Raw genomic sequence first — 19,470 nt, forward strand, 5'->3', positions numbered from 1 at the left:
TGCCTTCCTTCCATTTTACCATTTTACCTTAGCGTAGTAACGTCTTACCATTTCAGACCACGTGTCATTCCCTAGAGAATAATATTCTTTTTTTGAGTTGTATCCATATTCATGTGTGGAGCGTAATGTTTTACCATTTCAGACCACGTGTCATTCCCCAGTGTAACAAACGATTGCGCATGAGAAGACACATTAATATGGTACAACTCACACAAAGAATCTTATTTCCAAGGGATTGTGACACGTGGTCTGAAATGGGAAAACATTACGCCCATTAGGTAACGGGGTATATTCTTTCGCCCCATAAAGTGCTCTCTTTCCTTGCTTCTTTTCTTTCTCTTCTTTACATTGCTCTTCTTTACATTTCTATTGTTTGCCTTTATAGAATGAGAGCCGGTTTGGACCACGTCAAGTAAACACATCCAAGTATGAAACACCACGCACCACCCCTGGTCGATTGAACGATTCAGGTAATCTATATGAATGCTTTTCACACATACATCAAATCCACTACTATAATCATCATGATATTCCTGTATAGGTCTTGGGCGAAGTATCGGGACAGGGTCTCGAAAGCGCACATCGGTAACGTCCAGCACAGCATCAACCACACCTAAAGGACGCAAGAAAGGGGAACTTCGAGTTACAACGTCTATTTCCAAGACGCCTATCACTCCAAGGACATCAGCTATCATGAAAAGTATGGACATTTTGTTATGTAATTAATTCCTCGGGCCCATGGGAGTGAGATCATCTTAGGGGTTTTTGGGGGGGGGGGGGGGGGACACAGAAGGAGATCTTCAACCTCTCGGGATGGGACGTGGATCCGCCCACACTCTCGAATGCACGAGAGGAATTATTAAACTCTGTTGCCCTTGTACCAGGCCAATATTTAATAATGAAAATTGTTTTGTTTTGTTTTGTTTTTAACAAGGAATTGACGAGGAAGAGGACTTCGGACATGTAAGTTATATGCTTTAATGTTGATTAATGACAATGCATTGTGCTTGTTTAATAAGTAAAACGTTATCTCACGTTATTGGTGGCTATACTCACCTTCTGAATTAAGTTTATTATCATTATTATTATTATCATTATTATTATTTATTGGTTTAATCGATCATTAATGCCTATATTTTAGTCTAAGAAACCAAGGCAAATTTTCGTGGATTGGACATCGTCAGGTAAGAAAAATCATGTTTGCATTTTTTCGATCCAGCCGGTCTACACCCACCGATCGACCATTAAGCCACCCATCCATGCATCCACCCGTCTACCTGCCAGTCAACCCTAAACCCACCCATCGACCATTAATCACCAAACAATGTCTAAGCGCTAAAATGTTTCAGTTGCAGTAATACTGAATATCATAATTCGGGAATTTCAATACATCTCGGCACGCCAAGAATCACAACAAAGTTGGACGCATGGAATTCCAACCTCTTCGAAGAGGTTCTTGTGGCTTACCCTGTCCCGATACTTCGCTAAGACCTATACTATCCAAGAAGCATTGAGGCACGCATCCATTCAACACTAGTTCATCAATTGATATCTTATTTTAAATGTATCAGGTCCATCCAGAACGGTTTCCACTCCATATCAAGATCCCTATAGTCCTGAAATCAACAACGACGATCACCAGGACCGTGAACAGAAGAGGGCACATGAGCGCCTTATAGGCAAGGGAGACCATAACCCCAATATCAAACCACGACAGTTGTTCAGACAAGTTGTCAATGGTAAATATTATATTGCACTCAATTAATAGACCCTTCCCGAATTCGATTGAATGACCATAAAACAATGGTTTGAAGTCGAGGTTAACCTTGAGGTGTGCACTAGTAAATTGAATCCCCCACCCCTAGTTCCCCGGGACAGGGCGGAACATTTAGCATTTTTGTAGTGTTAAATTTAGCACTTTTCCTCAGTCCCGTAACTAAACTTAGCGATACGTAATTTGTTGGTCCTCTTATTTCCCACCGCTCTCGACCAATCAGAAAGCGAGAAAATTTATATTTGTGTAAAAAGTTTGACATGGGGTGTAATACCTATTTCAATGCGTAAACCAATACCCAACGATTGTATTTCCAGAGCACTCACCTGAAGAGGAACTAGAAGAAGAAACGCTTTATGACCAATCTTCCTCGTATGAGGATATGAGGTGGGTACCTAGACTATGACAGCAAATCCACGAATATAAACATCAGCGCATTCGTCCAAATCCAAGCAGTTCACCAGGTATACTGGGAACCAAGAAAAGGAGTTTCTTTATTTGGTTGCCATCGAATTTTGATGCGTACGCACGAAGACATTATAGACAATGTTTCATTCTTAACGTTTTATGCTTTTTTGCCTGCATAGCAAATGTTAAAAACACAAGTCTCTCCATGCACCCTTTTCATTAGCGTCCTTGGAGCCCGACTTAAACTCTGAGTAAGACTTCAGGCTGCACGCAGGCTTCCTTATGTATGCCCCACCCTATTTACATTCCAGTCTTTTCTGCTAATACATGTTTTTCTCCTCTTTCAACCAGAGACATATCAGACATGTTATCTGGTCTAGGGGGAAATCTAACGGAGCGATTACGAGTAAGTCTATAAATTCAATGCACGTCTTGCTTCAATCTTCCTCATGTGTGCTATGTCTTCTTTTGTTTCAGCGCAAGCGACATAACTTACAACGGTTCTGTAAGAGAACGATGGATGTGACTATTGAGACCATCAATAGACATTTTGAACAGAATTTATCAAACAGGTCTGAATTTATTTTTTTCTTCATTAGTTATGTTATTGCTAGGGGAAGCATGGGAATGAAATATTTTCTTTAATACGAGTGGACTGATTGGAAGCACTTTAATTGACCTGGAATGCTAAAACCCTATATCCTTTTTCCGATCCTGTACGTGGTAGTGGATATATAATTCCTCTATTGATTCATGGTGTTTTATATTGAAGGGATAAGATAATTGACTCATTTAACGATCAGTTTCTGGAGGAGATCAAGATTCTAAAGGATGAAATGGACAAGGCTAAGAAAACCGAGGAACAGATTCTAGTAAGTACATAGCAATGGAAACCAATCTTATTCTTTCGCTTATTTATACATATTCTTAACGAAATACTTTTCTGGTGCCAGGCAAGGATAGAAGAAGATATAAAAATACTGAAGACGCGAAGAATCTTACAGGAAAATAAGTATGTTGATTATTGAATTCTTCTGCGTATTCTAATTCAACGTTGAAATGTATATAGGAAGAGATAACTAGCTAAAATCTAGTGTGAGCTGCGTCGGTTTTTCTAATGAAACAGTAATGATAAAAGGGTAAATTTTACACCGTGAAAAGATGAAAAAATGAAAAAACTTACTGACGTTTCGGACGCTAGTCCTTCGTCGGAGTAAAAGAGCAAAACATATAGAAATATATATGCTGCTTTTCAGGTTTGGGACTCGAGTCAGTTATAATCACTTACTAATCTTGAAATTCTTAGGATCAAAGGTCTTCGTAACCTGTGTGTGGAATTCCAGAACGAGATGATCAAGGGCAGTGACAGCCAACCAGATCACCAAGTACGTATTGTAATATATATATAGTAAGTATATAGCTTGTCCTTATCGCCTGCTTTTTTCTTTCATTACTTTTCTCACTCAAGGACGCATTCCAAGATGAGATTCGTCAAGAGCTTACACACATCCAACAACATTTCCTGTTAGAAGCGGTAAGAGATCATCAACTTTGGTTTCCAATATTCTCTACCAAAACTCTCCGCCTGATGTTCATTTTAATGTTAAATTTGCAGCAAAAACAAGATCGTGAGAATCTCAGACGTTCACTTAGATCTGTCCTTGATGCAACCACTATGTGATCTATTCGATCCAACTAAGCACTTTGTTCCAGTTATTCGTTATGAAAGACCTGGGTTGTGGTTCGAACTGTAGTCTTTTATGCACTACGGAACAGAGTCCGTACTGACTGAGAAAAATGTACCTTGGGCACGTCACGTGTACGATACCCTAGGGCCTGTGCTCAAGTGTTTTTTACAGTCTTTCGAAAGCTGCTCTAGCATGGTATATGCTATGCTATTTGCATTAAGTAGCCTAAAGGTATCACAAGAGAAAATCCAAGAGTCTCGAGCTAGCTTTTCAACCTGTTGCTTTTTAAAACCAAATGACGTCATATTTTGAATGACGTCAAAGATGACGTCACTTTCTCTTGAGCTTTTCAGTGCACATACCTTTGTGTAATATTGCCATATGTCGAGAGAATTATCCGAAAGCAGAGAGCATCTTGTAAACTGACTTTCCATTGCTCATACATTTATCTGTTTAGATTTAATTTTAAAATAGTAGTTATTGTTTTCTTGAACCAAATTTATACAGATTTACAAAACAAGAAATGGTTTCTTAACGCTTTTAAAGGAATTTGCGTTGAAGTTAGTGTCATAAGTGAGCTCATGGTACTATATGGTGGGATTTAATAGGAAATTAACCAAAAGTCACATATTTAAAACTATATGCATCTGAAAAATTCATCCCGGCACTGCCCTGGGTACATCACATAATACTAGAGTAATGCATCATCTTTTAATGTCCTTGATATTACATAAAATGTTTTAACTTCAATGCTTTATGCCTGGTGATAAAAAATCGGGTTGGAATACATGATTTACCTTTCGAAAATGTTGCATATTTTTGCGTGTGCTTATATTTAATTGTTTGTCCCCATTCTCTATTCACTATTCTATAAACTCCCCTGTATACGCATGTTATATATATTCAGATGTGTCTTCGGCAGCCATATTGTGAGAGGGATTACTGCATGATTCTCAATACTGTGCGGAAAAATCAGACTTAATCTTCCGAACCAAAACCGAATGCAAACGAGAGAATTCCGATCAACACGGTTTGTTGCTATTCGGAGCTGATATTCGATGGAACGAGTTTTTAGTATTGATTTGTATTCGGGTTTGGTTCGGACGATTACGTCATCTAAAATTGACGGCAGCGAAAAATTAGCAGAATATTGTGAATCGCAATGTTGCAATGTTTTTCAAGGATTATAGATTTTTTACATGAGTTAAAATTTTTATTATTTTTATTGCTTTCAATTTGTCTTTCAATATGGCTGTCGTAAAAGCCTTTATTGCGCAGTATTGCTGCATTTTGAATTGCCCTTGTCTCTATCAGTCCCCCAAACGTAAAAACCTTTTATTCCAAAATTCATATGATGATATGGCAAAATCGAATGATATCTAAGCTCAATGCGCTTTAGACTGCTATTACTAAATTTAGCAAAAGGAAGCGCATATGCTTCCATTCAGGTTTGCACACCATTAGGCAGCCATCTCGGAAGCAGATACGGGTATGTAAGGAATCCAGTGTTATGGCGATTCTTGTTCCTCTCGTCCAATACCAGCTCTACTTTGTTCACTAGATTACTGTAGTGTTTGTAAAGCACTTCACGGGCTCGACTATCTTCAAGTAAAGGGCCATAGTCAAATAACCGATCGAGACGCAAGGACGAGAGGCTAATGAATGCACGATTCTGAATCTGAAATAAGAAAAATATTCAGTATCAAAAACATTAGTTTGGTAAGCTAGATTTATTTTTTAAATTGGTTGTAAATTTTATACACTCACAGCATCTTATGCGAGTATACTTTTTTTGGGCCCTTTATTGATAAGAGGGGTTTTCCTTCCTCCGCAAAACATAACACGCAAAAATCCAATTCGATCTGTGAATTAGCCTTGTAGCCCTGATATTGATCAGCCGAGAAGCTGTTTCAGGATATCAATAAAATATGAAGGTAATATATACAGCTATCTTTAAAACGGTTGAATACTAAATACTGCATACTATACTGAATAGTGCATTCCAAGACCGAAGTGCATTGTGGGTCTCGTTTATTTATAATAAAATGTAAATATACAGCAATTAACTCTACATGTAGTCGGTATATTGTTTCAAATGGAATACGCTAAAAATAGAATAAATAATAATTATTAATCCTACTTTAGACAATGTCACTATGACCCACAATGCAATTCGGTCTTGGAATGCACTATTCAGTATGCAGTATTCGGTATATATTCATTCTTTTTTGAAATAACTGTATGCTATACTATAATCAAAAGTCATTCGAAATCTACCAGTACTTACTGCAGCAGTAAATCTGTAAGGAAGGTTGTAGATAGAGAACTGCCCTTCTGGCCCGCGTGAGTCGTTGTATAGCTTAGTAGGAGCATTAGGCGGGTAGATCCCGTAATCACTTAACGGGAAGCTGACTGCGGCATGTTGGCCTGTCATCAACCATATGAACCGATGTATGATGTCGATGAGTTCCATCTTTGATTTTACTCTGGGTGGGAATCCTTTTATCTGAAAATAGAATATGGGCGCGCCTATCATAACTGAGTCCGGTTAGTGTACGAAGGGTGGATAGCGCTATCCGACGGATAGATATTATCCAGTGGATACATTTATTGGGTAACATCCAGCATCGACTTATCCACTGGATGAGGATTTATCTGCGGCATAGCGCTATCCACCCTTCGCACACTCACTGACTAAACCAGCCCTGGTGGATTACTATAAGATTGACGTTAGAGTTGTGCTGGTCGAGGGTAGGCTAGTCAAAAATTATTGAAGTATTTATCATTTTCGGACATAATTCTCGTTACTCTTCATAGGCTTGGAGCGAAAGGTAATATCGCTCGAGGCCTGAGAACGAGGAAGTAGCCTGAGAACGAGAAAGCTAATAAGACTACAGCATTCGATATTCCACGCTTGTTACTGCGTTAGAACACCCTGTGCTGTAGTATAGAGTGGTCGTTGTTTACCTGGGCTGTGCCTCCGTATGGTCCTTTACCATCTATTGAAATCTCGCTGACGTAAGTCTGCAGTTCATTATCAGCTCTAACGTCATTATCACTGAGATAAAACCTGGATTATAAAAGATTAATGAAATCAATTAATGCAGTTCTTGGTTTGCGCGCTACGTCGTGACCACCAACTCGAGGCCTTGTTGGAAGTATCGGCCTATTTACCTTGAGGGTTTTTTTTCTATTTCAAACCACGTGTCATTCTCTAGAGTATCATTTCTTTGTTTAAACATTAGAAAACGGATGAGTATGAGTACAACTCAAACAAATAATCTCATAGAATGACACGCGGACTGAAATGGGAAAACATTACGCCCAAAGTAAATAGATAAAGACCATCATCATGGTCTCAAGAGGTTTATAATCAACAGTCAATTTAAGTCTCTAGGTCCGAAATGTCAGTAGATTTATGTAATCATCTTATTCTGTGCCCTGGAGTACGTCCGTATAGGTACGTTCGTGCGCACACTAGCTTTGTTTCATTAAATATACTCACGCATTGATATAATCCGTCACCATTGCTTTGATCGCATCTGAAATAAGTTTACCATCGTCTCTGTATGGGAAGTAAGGCAGGCTTTCTGCATCATCTATCCCTCGTTTCTACAAAATCAAAAATAAGTTTATGCACAATATATAGATGGAACTTTATAGTTACCTATATTAAAACCTATGCGCATTCATTCCTTGATTCCTATATCATATTGCGAGGATCTTTCTCCGAGGATTTTTCCGCTGACTTAGATCAGCCCAGAAGTTATTTCAGGGTCCAAAATATATAATTTTAAGGTTGCGGTTCGATACGTACTTTGTTGTATGTCTCAAAGTCCAAGTCTTCCCAGTTAGTAACACTTGACGCTCTCTGGATATAAGTAAATGCACCTTGCCAACCGACTGGATACAGTTGGTCTACAAACCCTTCTGGCGCAACCAGGACTGGCGCGCCAAACGTATTTGATGTGATCACTCCTCGGCAATGGTACTTCATAATAATGTGAAGTGGATGGAACTCTGAGAGATGTCTTTGCAGGCTGACGCAAAATGCCTCGACTGTGAAGTGAACCTTACTGAGATGTTCTATGAGTTGCGCTTGGGCGAGGTCAGTAAGTTGGACGTTGAGTTTTGCTAGTGTCCATTTGCAGCCGTCTCGAGGTGTGTAAACAGGAGAATCTGTAAATATGAAGAATTTGGGTACGGTTTGGTACACAGTGGAAATAGGACAGTCACGCATTCCTATATCCATCACGATGCGCAAATGAGGCTAGACTAACCCTAAGTATTCCTAAGTATAAGAGTGTGTAATCAAGAAACACTTGCAGTGGAAATAAGAATAATTAAGAGGAAGTAACGTGACGTTTCGGTGTTGAAAGGGCACCATTGTCAAACGAAGTGAGTAATAGAGCAGTTCTCGTGAAAAGTGCCGTGACCGTGATGTTTTCTAGAATTTTAATTGGCTGATATTTTTTTCTTGCGCAATTTAATTGGTTTGGAAGTGACGTGACCCCGACGTGGCCGTGCTCATATCGTCAGTTCTGGGCATTAATTTAATTGGATGGAGAGTAAGTTCTCGCGCACTGTCTTTGGTCTGGCGTATGCCTTGCAGTGTCATGACCGTGTCCGTGCCTTGATAAGCTTTCCACAGTCATACGAAACCTACTCTAAAGTCTATGTCACTTTAATATCCTTACCTGGTTTATAATCCATTTGAATTGCTATAGGTTTCAGCTTCCTCTTATTTTCTGGATTAATCCGATCAAGCGTCGGTACGGACACGAACAGCGATATGGGAGATCGCATTGGCCACATCTCACGTGGGGGGTGGGGGACGGGAGGTGTAGCAATGTCCCGCATCTTCGCCATGTTGTCAGAAAGAGGATGACGAATGGCAAAGATGTGGCCGTGTTCTATTGCCTTTAAATTAAAAGCAAATTAAGACATCTATATACTGTAGTATACTTTCGGATCCGAGAATAGGGAACTGGTCGGTTATTTTTTTATCTGTTGTTTGGTTATGGTTTTAAGTCTTACCGTTTCTAGACTATACTGTGATATGCCGGACACACAACTACCAGCCACTTGTTGAAAAGCTGTTTGCCAGTTAAAGTTTGGATTCAAGTTCTTTTTCAATTCCTGCCAGTAAATTCCACCTGATGAAGGAATTAGCTTTAGTTAAAATGAGCATGAATAGATCCTTTTCTGATTACACTTCTGATTTTAAGTCGAAAAATAATTTGTTTTTTAATACACTTTAGCAGGAGGCAGTTTTAATCTCCATTAAAAAGAATAGGAAAATATTGAAAATTCTGAGTGAATTTTAAGACTATAATCTTTTCTTGCCTCACGTAAAATATATTGAGGATTTGCCACGCGCATGTATAGGATTCCTTTTGTCCTTAATTCCAAATTGGAAAGTTGCTATCTTGTTGGGAGACGACTTATTGGGATTATTTTTATTAATTAAAAGTAACCGAAGACCATACTTTCAAGCTTCGTATGGTAGCGCGAAGCATTTAAGGCTACGCCGGAGATTTCAACGTTTGCATGATGGCGTAATTTGACTCCCACTACCAAGATGCTTCGCGAATTTTCTTTCTTATTTGAATTTGTATGCCCTCATGTTAATATTAATACAATTGGTGCTGATTAACTGAACAAAAGAAAGTATACAAGAGAGTTTGGGAGTAGAGGTCAATGATACCATCGTGCAAACGTTTACAGACTAATCAGAAAGCTCGGCTGAAGGCTAAGGAAGAGGTTAGTCTGCCCCATGATCCGCGTATGTGATTAACCCATTGCTATGACCAGCAACCCGGTATGTCAAATTTTGTCGCTGATGCCCTAAACACCCATGGACACTCCTTTCCATGTGGGATGCAAAGTTTATTGTTTTTTTGGGGAAGATTTGTTAAGATTTTAAAGTTATCCAGACAAAGAAAGCAAAGAAGTTCCTCACGTTTCTTAGAAAATGTCACTTGTTTGATCGCCATTGGGTTGGTTCCAGCCAATCGCTGTTGAGTAAAAAAATCGTCTGATAACCAGGTCGAGTGGTCGGATTGGAAGAGTTCGTACTGTGAAGGTCTGCGCACGTGTTCCTGCCATGAAAATAATCACCAATTGCACATATCAATATCCTTATATTCGCCTCGGAAAATCATTGAAGTAGTGTAGAATGCGGCCAACTATTAAGCAGCTGACCTCTATTAATCGGCCACCCATTAACCCCTCTATTAATCGGCCACCCATTAACCAGCCAACCTCTATTAATCGGCCACCCGTTAAACAGCCAGCCCCTGTTAATCGGCCACTTGACAATTCCTCTAGGGTGGCCGCTTAATCGAGGTTCTACTGTCCCTTGGTCTAACTTACCCCGAAGACTTTTTCAGGATAATCTCCAAAGAAGCTCAACATGCCTGCGTATTCATTCAGTTCTGGAATCCGCGGAAGGTTTTGAGTCGCCTTCATGTAGGAATACAAGGTTTTGTTGTTCAACTGAGACAAGCCAATCAAAAGCTGAGCATGGTGATTCAAGAAAGGATCTGTCTTGAGGTACTCAGCGTACTGCGGTATTGTCATGTTTAAACGAGCGTATGGAAGTAAAGGTGATGGTGGTTTGAGGCTGTAGATTGAACGTTGTCTTTCTAACGCCAAGTTTCGGACTTGATAACAAGGGTTTTGTGATGTAACCTTCTGAGGTAGAGATACCGGGCATCTAGCAGCAGATGCGCTGTAACAGAAAAAATAAGCCATGTTACTGTAAAATTCCTCCCTTAAAATTCCATTGCTGGCTTTCACCTGATGTCATATCCTGTCTTGTTTTGTGCGGGATGTTCATCAACTGACAGCACAACTTATCGATAGAAATCTTTCTGGCTGACAGCACAATGTAGTAAGAATTTAACCAAAGAACGGTTAGAGTAGATAATGAACAGTCAAAGACTTTTAACAGCTGATTGAAATTGATAGGTTTCTTCAGTGGTAGTTTGCGTTTCTCTGTTCTGTCGTCAATCATGCGACTTTCTTTGCACATATGTACAGCAATTTCAAAAAAGGTTAATGAAGGTTTTGTTGCATGCGCATATATGCTTCATGTTGCATGCTGCATTAAATTCCTCAGTAAGTTCATATGAAATTATGTCGAAAAAAATATGTTTGTAAATATTCAAAATTGTCGTGACTTTTCGCATGATTGTACATATTACCCATGGTGCATTTCGTACTTGGTATACAGAATGCAATTTCTATAAACCTCATCTAGATCTCCCCGTGAAATAGGACGTTTGCATGATGGCGTCCAGTCATTGACCTCCACTACCAGACGAGTACTCCCTTGTACACTTTCTTTCGTTCAGTTAATTAGCACCAATTGTCTTACTATTCTCATGAGGGAATACAAATTTAAATAGGAAAGAAAATTCGCGAAGCATTATGGTAGTGGGAGTCAAATGACGCCATCATGCAAACGTCCTATTACGTCATACCTGTCTTAGTCAAAACTTTAATGGTTTTTTATATAAATGTTTTTTTATGGCATTTTATATTTTATCACAAGAAAATGGCGCCATTTTTATGAGGAGGGACAATTCAAGAATCAATGTCAATGGTAAGGTTGTTCATTAATCCATAATTGACACAAATAGCCCATTGAAGATATTTATTAGGGCTTCCCTCAACGAACGTAGCATTCTCATCATCTATATTGCTCGCTCGTATTAATTTTCTCTCGCGTAATTTTAATTTTGGATGAAAAACGTTTTGGGGTTTATTTTTACTACGTTTGCGTTGGTGTGGATAATTAGAGCACGGGAAGCCCAATTGCTAGACGAAACAGTCAAATGTAACATTTAATGATTAAAAAAGTGTACTAAATAATAGGAGAGAACGGAAAAAAAAAAACACACAGTACAACAATATTTTTTTGTTTGAGGCGGGAGCTATACTTACCTATAAATAAAAGGTAGGTAGAAATAACAGATAAATAACAGCAGGTGCGTTCTGGGATGCTTTTCAGGATCCATTCTGCGAATAATCATAATTATATTGACGTCATTATTCTTCTCGTTTATCAATATCTGTAGTTATCAATATATTCATATTCTTCTAGTGCTCCTTATTTCTTCTCTTCCGTCCTTCAATTCTTTATTTTGATTTTTCTTTCTCTTTTCTTCCTCCCCACCCCCCTTTTGGAAACCAAAATTCTACTATTTTGAAAGCACTTGTGAAAGCATATATCAATATATAAACCGAACTTTGATCTCTCATTATACCATAACTTCTCTTATAATATACCATAGCCTACTCTAGCTTTTTAATTTCTTGCTGATATTGAAACGCCGAACCATTTCATTACTTCCTTCCTAACATCATTATCAAAGTAAAAGCATACCACTCAATATATATCTGAGTGACAGTCATTTGCTATGTTTGACATTGTTTGGCCATTATTTGAAATACGTTATTTCTCAACCGAATTTTACTGGAGCCCCAGATATTTATAACGCGCAAATATACAAATTATTTGAATTATTTCGGCTTTTTCTTTCCTTTCTTTTCACTCCCTACCATCTATTTAGTCATCTTTCCTGAACACTAATTGCCGTTCATCGTTAATAAGATGGCCTTCTTGTTTAAAACAAATATGTCAATACGTAAGGCTATCGCTAGTCAACTGGTATTCGTTCAAGTGCTATGACCCAAGAATCGACACGCATTAACTCTTTAGAATCTTAAATAACAAAAGTTGTTTGTGTTATAAATTCTTACTTGCCGGACTAGACTTATCAACAAATCTAGTTCTTTCTTGAAAAGTGTAGTTATGATTTAACCATAATGGATATAAGTTTTGAACGCTGCTTACAACCATTAAAGTTATGGGTGCATTGTTCTCGATGACAACAGAACGAAAATAAAGGCTTAACTTAGAAAAGTTAAAACTTTGAAAACTTGAAAAATTGCAGAATTAAAGAAAAAAACCTAGTTAGTCCGACTTGAATAGCTTTAAGATAAAATTGTTGTAGCTTCTTATTGTCGAAAAATCTAGCTATGAAGACCGTCAAAGGATCATTTATTAGAACATTAAGCTTTATTGATCACAGAAGTTTACATACCTGACTTCCTTTAGAAAATCTTCAATATTTTTTCTCTTCTGTTCCTGTCTTTAAGAAAAGCGACGCTGGCACTCTACTTCGTTTATCACTGAGTTTGTGTTTTTTAAGACTAATTAGCGAGTTTTAACTACATGAGTCGTTATCCTCATTCAGATCTTTTTTTCTTGTCTAACTTGTTTATATTTATTAGTACTTAACGACCGATATCAACTACCTGTCGCCATCTACATCAAAACAATACAGGAGTAAAAGAACAACTTTTTGATAAGCTTGTGGCAGAACGATCTGTTAACTTGTGACTTGCATAACAATATTATTGTGAACTGCTCTCAATATGTGGTTAATAACTGTGTTGATAATCAATATAAAAGGCAATTATTTACTATATATGAAACAGAAAGTTGATATAACGAGGACATGGAAGTGTCTTAATTGGGCTATTTATCTTAAAGCGCTTGTCAATTTTGTGAAAATCACTTCAAAGCTTTAATTGGATTGATCAATGATTTTGGAATTTTGGAGTCAAAGCTGCTAGCTTCATTAGTTGCTAGCTAAAGGAAAAGAGGAAAGGAAGGAAAGAAAATAAAACAAGAGAGAAGTATAAAGGAAAAGGAAAAGAGAAAAAGCAAATGAGAAAGAAAGAAAAGGGAAAATGAAAATAAATTGAGTAATAAAACAAAATAGGAGAAGGAAAAAGGATGGAAGGACGAGGGAAGGCAAAACTAAAGCACTGATCTACGCATGCGCAAAGGTATCCAAGCCACTTTCAATACTGACGTGTTATCACTACACCGCTCCTTGCTACAAAGCTTTTTAGATTTCTCGAATATAAACATATTATTAAGAATTTCAGCATGAAATGTCAAAAGAAGTCAGATCTAGATCCTTACCTCTACGTCAATTTGCGACTATAAGTTTTGGACTCAGTTGGGTAATCAGATTTATACTTTTAATTTCGTAATCTTGTAATTTAGGGATGGCCATCGGATTGCGCAATCGATAAAGTATTTTTCTCGCACCGTGCAAGAAATAACGGTGACGAATATCAATTATATTATCATAATATCATTAGCAAAGGTTGAGTTGCAAGATGAATATATATATATATATATATATATATATATATATATATATCTGTTCGATTCCTGCGTGGGAAATAAGTTATAACGAGAGTCTGTTAATTAGAATTTAAAAAACTAGCTTAACCAACTTGATTTGTTGTCATTTATATTTTTCTTTAAAAACATATATTACTTTAACTTATTTATTTTGCTTTTATTTCTATCGAGTATAAATGAGCGTTTCACTACGCAGTGATATCCCGGACAACGTTTTCCACAAAGAGGTCTTCAATACTTTAATAGTCTTACCTTTATAAAATATGCCTGCTTTAATAGGATCTGGAACGAAATGACGACCCTACACACTCGCTAACAGCCTCTTGTATTGAATACCGCTAAAATTAATGTGGCTAAAATATAGGAGGGGACGTAAAAAAAACACAAAACGACGGAGACGGAAAAAAAAAATCCCAAAAGCATAAAACCGTGAATCCGCAAAGGAAGTCGAAAAAAATCAAAAGTAAAAATCCATATTTTTCGATTAACCGCAGAACGAATATCGACAGCAAAATTTGGAATCTCTAATGAATGTACATCAATTATCGTCTGGAAAAATAAATGAGTACTTCGAAAAAGAACCGACAGAGAACAGATAGAAATAGCCTAGTGTTTACAGTGACATAAGCGGCTAATTTTTAGATTGGATCTAAATCAGGCACGAGAGTAGTTGTAGTGAGTATAAAGTGCTTTACCTCTGGCTAGGAGAGTGCTAAAAACCAAAATCCGCAGGGGGGAGGGGCGGGGGGGGGGGGGGGGGGGGAGGGGAGGAAATCAAAGACCAAGAATCATCAAGAAGCAATTACAGTTGTTTGAAGTATCTATTGTCGTAAATCAACAACCAGTTGCTTCTTCAGAACGGCATAGTAAACCTTTTTCTTAATTTTCTAGCTCCATCTTTGTTGTCTACCTAGCTCCTCCAAAGTATGTTCGTCATGAACATAAATATTCGCCTCCGTGTCTACATCGGACACTTCATTTTCTTTCTCTGAATGTCTGATAACTTCAGGCATGTCTTGATATCTTAACAGCTTCCTGTAATCAAGGTTTTGTTGTCGTCGCAAGTATACATAAAGATAAATATACTAAACTAGCTTGAAATACTATTCAACTAAGACAACAGAGTCAACTGAGGCCAACTCTTGATATCTTAAACAACTTCCTGTAAAGGTTTTGTCGTGGTCGCAAACTGATCAGTTATACACTGATAAAGACAAGTAGACTAAACTAACTTGGACAACTTGAACACCAGTATTCAACTAAGACAACATAGTCAAAAGAGGAACGCCCCCGAGAGCAAAAGCTATGATACTATAATAACCTAAAATAACTAACAAGGCCCTGACTCGAATCAAAGCTAAAAATATCCAATTAACTAGCTCTTTAGGAAAATGATCGGTACTTCGGAACAGAACCGACAGCCGACTGACAGGTGGAAGTAGTGGTAGGCAGTCTGAAGTACGAATGGGACGACTAAAGTAGCTGGTGTTAAACGCCACAAATCTGCACAGGAAAAGAAAGTCTAAAACCAAGAATCCGCAAAGGAAAACGAAATAAAAATAATAAAAAAAAAAAAAAGCCGCACTTTTTGATTAAACTGCCAAACAGTAAAAATGTGGGGTTTTTTCCATTTCACTCAAGCGAAGACAAGCCCTTTCTTGCGAAAGGGTAAAGAGTTCCACAGGCGTCAGAGGAAGTAGAGTTGAATAGCGCACTGATGTGGTGATACCTTACACGATGCCCATCCCCTTTGAATACAAATTCCTTTATCCCTTTGCAGTATCTATGTTAGCTGTACTACTGCTTTTTTCTGTTTTAGCACGCGATGTAGCATGGACATAAGTGAGATAATTGATTTTTGAAAGGTTTTTAGATTTCTTGTTCCATAAAGATGAAACAAAATAGCAAAATAAGTGGAATAAATTCACAGATCCTCACTATGTACCTTTAACTGTTTCCTTCTCATAAGAGCCATGTTTTTCATTATTTTTTAAAAATAACTGCGTCAAAGCAATCCTTCGGGTATTGCTAGACTTTTAACATCGATTTTAAGCTGAAATACTGAAGACATTTTTTTCTCGATCCGACAATCCACCTAAGAAAAGTCCAATCCAAATGGTAAATCCAGATCCTTATTTTCCACAATTTTGGATTTTGAGGCAAAAAGGAACAAATTCAGAAAGAGGAAGTGAAATAGGTATCAATGTTGTGATTTGTTTTATTTTTGTCCTAAGAAAGTTATGGTTTTAAGAGCATCAAAAGTATCAACCCGCAAGCTACTTTACTTACACCTTCCTATTCCCCAGGGGACGAGGGAGCCACAATTGAATTTAGACAGAAAAAAAATTCGCGCTAATTACTCTGCAGATTGAAAGAAAATTCACGGAATAATAATATTAAATAATATTCAGCAAGTAAGGAATCAAACAATTTTGAACTTGAACCATAAATAAAAGGAACGTCTTACTCTTCCTTCTCCTTTTCTCACCTTCTTCTTGTTGTTCTTCTTCTTGTTCTTCTTGTTGTTCTTCTTGTTGTTCTTCTTCTTGTTCTTCTTCCTGTTCTTCTTCTTGTTCTTGATGTTCTTCTTCTTGTTCTTCTTCTTGTTCTTCTTCTTGTTCTTCTTCTTGTTCTTGTTGTTCTTGTTGTTGTTATTCTTCTTGTTCTTCTTCTTGTTATTGTTGTTCTTGTTCTCGTTCTTCTTCTTGTTCTTCTTCTTGTTCAGTTGTTCTTGTTGTTGTTCTTCTTCTTGTTCTTCTTCTTTTTTTCTTCTTCTCCTTCTACTTCTATTTCAGCTCTTCTTCTGATATTTAGCTGTTTAATGACGAAATACGTCCAGCTTTCGGCCAATCAACATGATCGGCTTTTCAGATTAATTCACAATCCAATTAGCAAAAATCCCGATTCAAGTTAGGTGAGTTTGACTGAGACTAGTCGTCTGTCGACAGACATTTGATCCAAACAGCAGTACGACTGCTCAAAAATATATCCCAATTTCCTTTTTTATTTCCAGCTGTCGAAATGAGCCATCCAAAACGATATATGTAATTAAGAAGTAACTTCTAGTGTGCATTTCGTGGTCAATAATCTTTAATTCAATATTTCTATTTGATTAAACAAAAAGACATGGACTCAATCCCAGACCGCTTAATTATTCTTTACTTCATTTTAGTGAAATGTTAAGAAACTAAAGCAAAAATAAATAGAGAATTCGAGATTAATTAGGGAATTGGCAAGAGGCAAGTGTCAACTGATAACGCATACCGGATATTCGATTTCAGCCATATCTGAAGGCTGAGGGGAAGTCAGCTGAAAGGCGCGCGAAGCCACTAAATGCAGTAAACGGCAACAATACCTGCACAAATTTCGAAAATCCATTTTACTGCTTTTAATCGTACAGGAAATTTATGCACCGATTTTTCACAGCAAAATCAAATGAAATATTCACTAAACTAATTATTCTTACCACGAAGTAGAGAGAATAAAAGAAAAATATCAAATGCCTAAGGCAATTATGTATGTAATTATAAATGTAATGTAAATGTAATTATTCCTACCACGCTCAGTAAACGAGTCATTAGCAATTGATCAATAAGGCTTAATTAAACCGCTTGAATCATTCAAAAAATCGAGCTGTCGATGTTGAAACTTACTCCGGATGGAATTTCAGAAACTGTCTGTTTTGGAAAAGCTGTAGCATAAGCATTGATTTTTATTTGCCAGTGGTAATTGATGGTAAAAGATGGTAACAAAGTGTTATATGAGAATCAATGAATCTTAATTTGCGTTACTCGTTTTTAAGGTAATTAGAACTATAATATTTTGCCAGGGCTCCCATTGATAGCAGACCTTTTATTATTTCTGTAGGGACTACCCTGGCTTTAATTATTTTCAAATAAAGGTTTCATTCATTCATAGTATTGCGAAAAGCCACTCAGGGAAGCCAAATAAATGAATGGAAAGAAAGGGGAAACCATTTGATGGCTTGAAAAGCCATTTAAATGCCACAGAGAAGCAGACTAGATGGCTTCTCCATCTCTGTAATACCAACTGTGGAAAATCCAGTCACGGCTAAATTTGTTAGGAAAGAATAATCCAATTAAAAATTATTAGGGAAGCCAACTAAGTGAATGGGAAGGAATGGAGACCAATTCAAAGTCAGGAAAGCCATTAGATATCAGGAGAGAGAAGCCAATGAAATGCTGATATACGGAAAATTGGTTGACTTGGTTTAGGAAAGCCATATCTGATTGATAGGATGAATAAAAACTGAAGGCTGAGGGGAAGTCAGCCGAAAGGCGCGCGAAGCCACTAAATGCAGTAAACGGCAACAATACCTGCACAAATTTCGAAAATCCATTTTACTGCTTTTAATCGTACAGGAAATTTATGCACCGATTTTTCACAGCAAAATCAAATGAAATATTCACTAAACTAATTATTCTTACCACGAAGTAGAGAGAATAAGAGAAAAATATCAAATGCCTAAGGCAATTATATATGTAATTATAAATGTAATGTAAATGTAATTATTCCTACCACGCTCAATAAACAAGTCATTAGCAATTGATCAATAAGGCTTAATTAAACCGCTTGAATCATTCAAAAAATCGAGCTGTCGATGTTGAAACTTACTCCGGATGGAATTTCAGAAACTGTCTGTTTTGGAAAAGCTGTAGCATAAGCATTAATTTTTATTTGCCAGTGGTAATTGATAGTATAAGATGGTAACAAAGTGTTATATGAGAATCAATGAATCTTAATTTGCGTTACTCGTTTTTAAGGTAATTAGAACTATAATATTTTGCCAGGGCTCCCATTGATAGCAGACCTTTTATTATTTCTGTAGGGACTACCCTGGCTTTAATTATTTTCAAATAAAGGTTTCATTCATTCATAGTATTGCGAAAAGCCACTCAGGGAAGCCAAATAAATGAATGGAAAGAAAGGGGAAACCATTTGATGGCTTGAAAAGCCATTTAAATGCCACAGAGAAGCAGACTAGATGGCTTCTCCATCTCTGTAATACCAACTGTGGAAAATCCAGTCACGGCTAAATTTATTAGGGAAGAATAATCCGATTAAAAATTATCAGGGAAGACAACTAAGTGAATGGGAAGGAATGGAGACCAATTCAAAGTCAGGAAAGCCATTTAGATATCAGGAGAGAGAAGCCAATGAAATGCTGATATAAGGAAAATTGGTTGATTTGGTTTAGGAAAGCCATCTGATTGATAGATATCGGAGGGAAAACTGAAGGCACAAGATTAGCGGTAAAGAAAGGAAGGCTGAGGGGAAGTCAGCTGAAAGGCGCGCGAAGCCACTAAATGCAGTAAACGGCAGCAATACCTGCACGAATTTCGAAAATC

General features: G+C 37.4%; 1 protein-coding gene across 1 annotated transcript; it reads right to left on the minus strand.

The window, feature by feature from the left end:
• Nucleotides 1-4,567: 4,567 nt before the first annotated feature.
• On the minus strand, nucleotides 4,568-16,715 carry LOC116296880 (polyunsaturated fatty acid 5-lipoxygenase). The gene is made up of 11 exons (XM_031704990.2): nucleotides 16,590-16,715; nucleotides 11,821-11,895; nucleotides 10,246-10,603; nucleotides 9,833-9,971; nucleotides 8,908-9,026; nucleotides 8,568-8,790; nucleotides 7,688-8,049; nucleotides 7,376-7,482; nucleotides 6,838-6,940; nucleotides 6,158-6,376; nucleotides 4,568-5,548 (listed from the first exon to the last, which is right to left on the minus strand). Exons 2-11 carry the CDS (start codon nucleotides 11,892-11,894, stop codon nucleotides 5,315-5,317), a joined length of 1,938 nt encoding a protein of 645 aa, XP_031560850.1. The 5' UTR covers nucleotide 11,895; nucleotides 16,590-16,715; the 3' UTR covers nucleotides 4,568-5,314.
• Nucleotides 16,716-19,470: the final 2,755 nt, after the last annotated feature.

This window comes from Actinia tenebrosa, unplaced genomic scaffold, assembly GCF_029948245.1.
Source record: "Actinia tenebrosa isolate PJP-AT-01 unplaced genomic scaffold, QUT_ActTen_1.0 PGA_scaffold1__47_contigs__length_23844297, whole genome shotgun sequence".
NCBI classification, from domain to species: domain Eukaryota; kingdom Metazoa; phylum Cnidaria; class Anthozoa; order Actiniaria; family Actiniidae; genus Actinia; species Actinia tenebrosa.